The sequence below is a fragment of the Momordica charantia genome, unplaced genomic scaffold (genome assembly GCF_013281855.1).
Source record: "Momordica charantia cultivar OHB3-1 unplaced genomic scaffold, Mcharantia_2.0 BLBB01000081.1, whole genome shotgun sequence".
In the NCBI taxonomy this organism is placed as follows: Eukaryota; Viridiplantae; Streptophyta; class Magnoliopsida; order Cucurbitales; family Cucurbitaceae; genus Momordica; species Momordica charantia.
Window position 1 is genome coordinate 2,991 of NW_028275237.1, and position 8,388 is coordinate 11,378.

Genomic DNA, 8,388 nt, shown 5'->3' on the forward strand with positions numbered 1-8,388 from the left:
CAAAGGGACCTTTCTGAAGTAGGGTGCGCCATTTGAAGGCGGCGGCAGCTTAGCTCCTAGTGGCTAGGGTTTTTTAAACCTAGCTTTGATAACAAGTTGAATTAGGTGGAATAAAAATAATTGTATTCCAATATATGATTAAGTAAGAAATACGGAGCCTTCTTATATAGAAGAGAGGCTCAAAACATAAAAGGAAATAAGGATAAATAACCATTAATATTTACAACTAATTTATAGCAAATATTCACAAATATTAAACCAACAGTAACTAGTTACTGCTAGAGTTACTACAGAATCATCTATATATCATTAATAAGAGGTAGATTGAATCACTTCTTAAAATCCTTGTGAGGAGCTACATTATTTGTTTTCTTTTTTCTCTTTTTTGGATAAGTAACAAAATAAAAGGAAGGAGATGAGATATCCCCAACGAGCGAGAATTACAATAAAGTTTTTCAATGGGCATAAATCTGAGAAAAATAGTAATTAACAAAGACTTTTGACGAGAACACCAATTAGAAGCAAAGATTTTGACCAAATCCCAAAAATCCTATTGCTTAGTTTCGTCCCCAAGAATATTTGAGTCTGTTTATTGGACTTTTAAATATTTAAAAGGCTGCTTTGACATTGTTGATGGATGAAACTAAAATTTGAGGTTAGGCTGTCTGTATTCGTTTGTTTATTGGAAATTTAGTCTGAAAGAAATAAAAGAATCTTCGAAGATAAGTTCCTTCATGGTTATTCTCTAAATGATATTTGTAGTAATTAGGGGGCTCTTTTTAGGGTCTTATTATAGCTCTCCCTATTTATGCTTTGCTTCTTACTTTCATGCTTCTCCTTCTTTCTTAAGTCTACTCTTTGTAGACTTTGAATTCTTGTACTCTTTTTCAATCTTTCAAACATTAATGAAAAGAAAAGTCTCGTTTTTTGTTCCAAAAAAAACATTAAGCTGTTTGTATTCTTCAAAGAGGATAATCTTCTGTGAGTTTGATATGATTACTTTATTCAAGTCATAATAGAATATTTCTCAGAAAAAGAAAAAAAAAATGAAAGTTATAAACCCAAGAGAAAGAATGAAACTCCGGTGTCCTGACTTGGATGAGTTATAACCGAATATTTCGCAGAGAAAGTATCTTGACTTGGTCACTAAACAATAAATTATCCCAGCGTAAAAGGATGAAATTCTTACGGTAGTTGCTAATATTTCAGGTGACTGTGGACGTTATTTCTTATTTTTTCTATTCAGATTCTTGTGATATACACTTAAATCATGGAGATCTGTTGAATGCTATTTGGTCTTGGGCTGGTGTTAAGGCAGAACATAGGCATAAAGTGGCAGAGGTAAATTAATTATTTTAGTCGCAGATATATATATATATATATATATATTATTTTTCCTGCAAAAGGCGCAGAATTTTTTTCATGCCTTCTGAAGCTCTCTTATAATTGCAGCTTCTTTCTATGATGGTATCCTTACGTCCTCAATCTTCTGAGAGGAAATCGAAGTGGGTTGTGATAAGGCGCCAACTATTACAGGTTTGAGCTCACTTAAGAACCCCACAATAAACCTCAATATTTATTTATTATTATCTTTTTTAAAAAGAAACTGGATTTCTTTAAAATAACGAAATGTACAGAAAAGGAAGGAAAGCCTTCCAAAAGCCGAGGGAGTTCAAAAAAGGCCTTTCAGTTGCCACATATTCAACTAGAGTAATTATAAAAGAGATTGTTTAACTTTCACCAAGAAGTAGCAATATAAATGAAAAGATAAAATATAGTCTCCTTTCCACCAGTCTGTCTTTTTTTCTAACCAAGGATTCCAAAGGAAGCTCTGGTTGAGCAAAATCACTTTAACCTTTCTTCTGAAAGGATGGATAGCATATGGGAGAAAATGTTGGATGAAGTAGTGCTGTTGAGATGCAGGGATCAACTAAAGGCATCCAAGATGAGACTCCGAAACCTAGAGACAAATGGTAGTGTGTAAAAAGATGATCTTGCAATTCTGAATCTGATTTGCAGGCGGGACACCTGTGAGGGAAGAGGCAGCTCTTGGATTTTTCTTCTGAATTTTGTCTTGGGTGTTGATGCTATCCAAGATTATTTCCCAAATAAAAGTTCTGACCTTTTTTGGGTATTTATCTTTATGTATCATCTTACATATGTCAGTTTGAAGGATGAGTCTCCCTTGGGTAAGGTTATGCATAAGAGAGTTGCAAGAGAAGGTACCAGATGAGTTTATAGACCAGGAATTTGAGCGGTCTGAGGGAAGCAAGCCAGTAGTGTTCATAAGGGAGAGCCATTCTTCAAGCTCATCACCATTAAGGTTTCTTCAGTAGGATAATTTCCAAAGATATTGTTATTGGAACTTAATAGTAACATGATAGGCCTCCTTATGTTAACCCATGGGGTCAATTATTAAACTTCTTCTGTCACTAAAATATCTTCCATTAGGTCTTTTTTTTAATTAATTTCTATGCCCGCTACCTATCTTTGAGTTTTGCATAACATTATATCAAGAATGTCTTACTTCACGGCAATCTTTAAGAAGAGGTTTATATGGAGTAACCATCTAGGTTCATTGCTTTTGGGGGAATGAGAAGTTTTACACCTTCGCAAAATCTTTATACAGAATAAAAAATGGTTCATGACCGTAGTTTAAAAGACTTAGTCATGCATTTTCTTAAATGGTATAAGAGTGGTATTATCTGATAAGTATACTTTCTACAAGGGGTATTTTATCTCTCAAAATGTTCTTCCTCAATTAGATGAATGATGAATGGTACTATTTCTTTGTATTTAGATGATTCCTGTCTGAACATATTAATAGGATACCAATTTTTTCTCGAGTTCTTGCATTCATACTCTCAACCGAATGGATTTTCATAATGAAAAAAAGAGAGAGGATATTAATGATGGAACTTGTTGCAGTACGTGGGATATAAACAATCCTTCAAGCAAGTGTAAAGATTTGCAGTCTTGATTCAATGCCAGGAGTTCAAGGCAATGAGGGAATCTGTAAACAGATGGATGGCCAATATGCAGCACATGTTTGTGCGTGTACATGTGTATTCATTTGTTATTTGTTTTTAGCTACATACTATTGTTGATGGGCAGCCAATGTGATGATAAATGGGAGCTTTTGCATCTACGAAGAAAGACTTCTTACTCCGACATTGTGAATCTTGTTTGTTTCTTTTGATAAGAAAGGAAGACAATAGATTCGAAGAAACTCTAAAAAAGAATGGGAGACAACCTAAAGGTGGTGGATAGAGATCACCCTCCCTGTGCAATCACAGCTTTCCAATCTCTCACAATGGACTAGATAATGGAACCTTGTTGTAGTTTGTAATGCTATGGACTAAACATTATTTTTCCTTTTTCTTTTTCTTCAAGAGCTTTTCATCATGTTCGTAAACATTTAGAATGAACATGTGTCTCTATAATATTTGAGAGAAATTATTCTACTACAGGAACTCAAATTAGCAGAAGCTGTTGTAAATAGATTGCAGACTGTAGTTTTGAGGTTCTGTGGTGCAGTGGATCAGGCACTTCCTAGATTGAGAGGTGCCCTTCCAACAGGTATTGTCGAAACTAGTTGTTTATGTTCTTACAGTTTCAGATACGAAAATGAATTCCCTTTAACCTTGCTAGTTGCTATGAATAAAATGCAGATAAATCTATGCGTAAAGCACTTGATGAGTTGTTAGACCTTTTTAACTACTTGAGAGTATGGAAGATTGAAACAAATGTTTACATAGATGCCTTAATGTCACCAACGGAGGATTATCATCGGGACATATTTTTTCAGGTATCACATTTGTCTTCCCTCCCACGTATGGGAAGTGTGACGGTATACTATTTTAGTTTTCTCCAAAAGCTTATAAATGTGTGGTTGTATGTCTATATACATCTGTGATGTGTGTGTATCTATAGGTATATACTGGTCTCAAGTGTTGCTGCTGTTGAGACGATCATAAAAACTACCTAGGTTGCTGCTGCTGAAATTTTTTGTGCAAAAAGCCAATAACTGAACTTGTTACCCGATGAGATTTTTTTCTTTGTTTTTTTTTTTTGAAAAATTTCCACCTGATTAGCTGAAGCGCTCTTGTCAACCACTCACTCTTAGGCACTGAAGTTTTAGTAGCCACTTGCATGTTTCCCTTTTTAGTTGACGGGATTCATGTTAATCAGGCATGATTCTGAAGAAGATTGAAGAGATTTATATTTTATTTCTCCCAAGTCCCAAGTGTATCTAGTAATACCTCAAGCACAAGCAGTATTTTGCTCCATTTCAGTGTCAGTGACTGCGTCGCAATTACATGTCCAGGTATACTTAACAAAGGAAAATAATCCTGGCTCACATCCTGAAGGTGCATTGCTTGCTATTGGTGGCCGCTATGACTATTTGCTGCAACGGATGTGGAGCCGTGCATATGTGGGTTATCCTCATTTATTTTTCTTTTTATATTGATATGATGCCTACACAATGCAGCAAAGTCTAATATTAGCATGGAAGAATGGTTGAATATCTTTATGAATATGATGTAGGATATTTAGAAGACATACAGAGCAGGAAAGATAATTAGTTAAAACATAGCTAACTGAATTTTAAAGTTTAGTGTTAACTTGTAGCAGTGATATCAATTCCATGCAACCCAGCAGTTTATGAGCATAAAAATCTAACCCCGAGTATTTTTCCTTAACCCAAGCTAAGAAGATTTGCAGTCTTGATTCAATGATTTGACCTTCCATAATTTTATTCCAAAGATTTGAGATATGTTGCCTTTCTTGTGCAGCAATGCCTTTTCATTTCATTTACATGTGATCTTTAATGTACTAATTTAAGATATGTTTAACCTTTTTATGTACCAGAAAACTACTCCTCCCGGTGGTGTCGGGACCAGCATAGCGCTAGAGACTATAATTCAGCAATCTGCTGTAGATTTGAAACCCATCCGGTGCACTTTATAATCTTCCCATTTATTTATGTTACTCTGTTAAGCCACTGAATCTTTTCTGTAACTTTTTTGGCTCATTTTGTTCTGCTGTGCACTTCGCAGAAATGAGGGGAGCACCAGTGTCCTGATTTGTTCGCGAGGCGGAGGGGGACTATTGTTAGAACGCATGGAACTTGCTGGGGAGCTGTGGGAGGAGAAGATTAAGGTTAGTGATAAACATATCAGGATAATCTACGGTTTATTTAGAGGTTAATGTTGAAAAGTGCTTTTTATTTCATCAGGCTCAGCTCGTCCCTACACCTGATCCAAGTCTCACAGAGCAATATGAATATGCTAGTGAGAATGACATAAAATGTCTTGTCATCATAACAGACTCTGGTGTATCTAACACAGGTTCAGTAAAGGTAAAACTTCTATTCCAAACTTCAACATTTTGAAGCAGTATTTAGATGTTGAAGCTACAAAGATTTGAATGCTGAAAAAGAAACAACTTATTAGACAAATTTGGGTCTGTTTGGTAACGTTCATGTTTCTTATTTATTGTTTTTATTTTCTGTTTTCTTTTTTCTCATTATCTCATTTTCAATGAAAAATAGAACTACTTGTTTCTTTTTTTTTTTTAATTAACAATAAAAACTAAACGTGTTAGGGAATCATTTCTTGTTTCTCGTTCTCTAAAATTTAAAATTAAAAAAAGTAAAAGTTTTATATGAAACTAGAAGTAGTTACAAAATTAACATTTTTTATAAATTTTGTATAATTATTATTTTACGATATTATATAATTTACAATCATTATATTTTACATGTTTTAATTTTAACAAACATAAAATGAGTTTATAATATGAAGTAATATATTTATCAAAAACTTTATCCTTTTTAATTTCTGCATTTTAAAAATTTCAAATTCTGAATTTGAAAACGCTTAAAACATAAAAATGTCGTTTCCAGAATTTCTACTGTTTGGATTACAGAATCTGAAAACAGTTTTCAAAAACGAATTTCCCAAATCCTGACAAACGCATATTCACTGAATCCGTTTGATTCAGTAAATCTGAAAACAAAAAGCATAATCCGAGTTTCCAACCAAAAAGACTCCTATGTTTCTAGAAAATTAGAAATGAGAAACAAAAAACAAGAAATAGAAACGTTACTAAATGGGACCTTAGTTTTTCTTTTCCCAAGTGGTTATAATGTAAAGATATATTAAATCATTGCTTTCCCCTTAGAAAGGATTTGGTGTCATCTTAAAGAATGGCTGAATCTGTATAACCTGGATTTATAATGGATTTGATGTCATTTTAAATTCTCTCTCTACTTGGTTCTATATTAAAGAAAGACTTAAAGCTGTATAACATGGATTTACTACTTAGCAGAGGGTCTATTATGATTGCTAGTATTAAGAGACCAACTGATACAAGGCCAACAATTTGCTCTGTTTTATTGAACTTGCAACTGTAATCAGTGTCTACTGTAGGGTGGGGCAGCATCACAAAAGAGAAATGGTGTGGTCAATCTTTGGGCTTTTTGCATCAATTGTGTTATTCAAATTTAATGTTGTTATTCTTTAATTGGGTTATTTAGTTGAGTACCTAGTTTTTAAAATAAAGTTATCCTGGAAGGCAATATGACTCTGGAAATGAATGATTTGAAAAAATTGTATCTCTTTTGGAGATTATTTAGAAAATTTATGACATAAGACTATTGGCACTAGTGTTATTATTGTTCAGACTGATTTAAGTCCATAGACAATGAAATACAGTATTTACGAGGATCGTGAATAGTCATTTTTTGGCCAACCTAACCATACCTAAATGACTAATGAATCTCTTTTGAAAGAGTCGTAGGTTTGAATCTCCACCCCATGTTTGTGATACAATATTCTAACAGAAAAAGATTAGTTTTTTTTTTTACCAAAAGGTTAGTCGTGGGAGTTGAATAGGAGAGAATTATGCACCATGTAGCAAGACTTGCTGAATTATTTATATGGTTGCATATTCTTTTGTTACACAAAATCTTCTCATATATCACATTGTTAATTCAGGTTCGACATCTAGAACTCAAAAGGGAGAAGGAAGTCGAACGCTCCTACATCATCAAGTTTCTACAGGAGGCAATGGCGAACCAGTTTAAAAATCCCCTCATATGGAATTAGGACTGTCCGCCACTGCATTACTTAGCCTTGTACTCGGTCATCATACTTGACGATGTTATTTAAATCGCAACATCAGAGATGTTCTACCAAGAGTTTTCCAACCATGTGACATTACCATCTTAAGAATCAGATTCCACAGCCACCCCCTGAAACAGAGAGAAAAGAACATTGTCCAGGTCTTCTCTACCATGCTCAATTCAGATTAGTGTCAATGGAATCAAGCAGCAACCGAGGTGATGAGTCGATTTTAAGCCATCCATCCCACAGAGAACACTGTACAGTTCTGGGGCTAAACAACATAGTATAGATTGATGTAAATAAGATAAATATGTTCAGTTATATATTGTGAATGCTATTTGGAACTCAGTTTATAGATTTTGTTTTCCTTTCTGTTCACAAGTCTTTGGAAGAACTTGATATAATATTGCATGTAGATGTCCAGCTTTTTGTGGATTTATAATTCTCTTTTGGAAATTAAGTCCATGTCTCTACAGTTTTCGTGGGCTCTTTTCTCAGCATGGTTGTTCATTCTTTTGGCTTGTTAATATGTAAGGTTGGATATTGTTTATGATCAGGGATTCGATATCGACATGAGGAAATTGATATTTCAATAGTATTTGCAAAAAATTCGACAAAATATAAAAATATCAATTTAATATCACTAATATGTTAGAAATAAGGGGGTGAAATTATATCACATTTATTGTTAATTTCATTATCAAGTAGTGGAAATTGTTTGAATTACTCGGGACGAAATTAAAAAGTGATCTATATTCGAAAAACTAAAAGAAAAAAGAAGGAACATTATTCAAACTTTGATGTAAATAATTTCCAATTTTATAGAAATAAAAAGTTATATACAATTCTAATGAAGGGAGCATTCCATCAAACAGGCACAAAGGGAATCATGGAAACAAGAAATTTTGATGCAAATCCAATGCATGGGAGATGGTTTCCTAACTTAAAGAGACTTTATTTCTTTTCCAAATCATTTTGGAATCAGATTCTTAAGTGATAATTTTGATAATGGATTATCACCTTCATTTTTGGACACCCAAAATGTTCTTGGGCATTCATTCAAAGTGCTCTATTCTTTCTAGATTGCGTTAGAAATAAGAAAGGGTGAAGATTTTGAATCTTGAATGCAGGAAGAGAAAGAAGCATTAACGTCTGTATTGTGTTAAAAGGAATAATACTTAAACGTGCTTATCGATGAGTAGTCATCTCTTACTAACTACCATTAAATTTTTTACAAATAGAGAAGAGGAATGCAAAA

At 33.6% G+C, this 8,388-nt stretch overlaps 1 protein-coding gene across 1 annotated transcript; it reads left to right on the top strand.

The window, feature by feature from the left end:
• The first annotated feature begins 1,018 nt into the window (after window positions 1-1,018).
• Window positions 1,019-7,627, top strand: LOC148207780 (eIF-2-alpha kinase GCN2-like). Its single transcript, XM_088118288.1, has 9 exons — window positions 1,019-1,341; window positions 1,453-1,536; window positions 3,471-3,579; window positions 3,672-3,808; window positions 4,328-4,435; window positions 4,873-4,958; window positions 5,061-5,163; window positions 5,240-5,362; window positions 7,002-7,627. Exons 2-9 carry the CDS (start codon window positions 1,462-1,464, stop codon window positions 7,110-7,112), a joined length of 852 nt encoding a protein of 283 aa, XP_087974414.1. The 5' UTR covers window positions 1,019-1,341; window positions 1,453-1,461; the 3' UTR covers window positions 7,113-7,627.
• The last annotated feature ends 761 nt before the right edge of the window (window positions 7,628-8,388 follow it).

What these genes read in the sequence shown, in the direction of transcription:
- LOC148207780 (XM_088118288.1), top strand. Translation starts at nt 1,462, where the DNA reads ATGATGGTATCCTTACGTCCTCAATCTTCTGAGAGGAAATCGAAGTGG. An exon ending in ATCGGGACATATTTTTTCAG is followed by an intron (nt 3,809 to 4,327) that starts GTATCACATTTG and finishes TTACATGTCCAG; the next exon opens with GTATACTTAACAAAGGAAAA. An exon ending in GGATGTGGAGCCGTGCATAT is followed by an intron (nt 4,436 to 4,872) that starts GTGGGTTATCCT and finishes TTTATGTACCAG; the next exon opens with AAAACTACTCCTCCCGGTGG.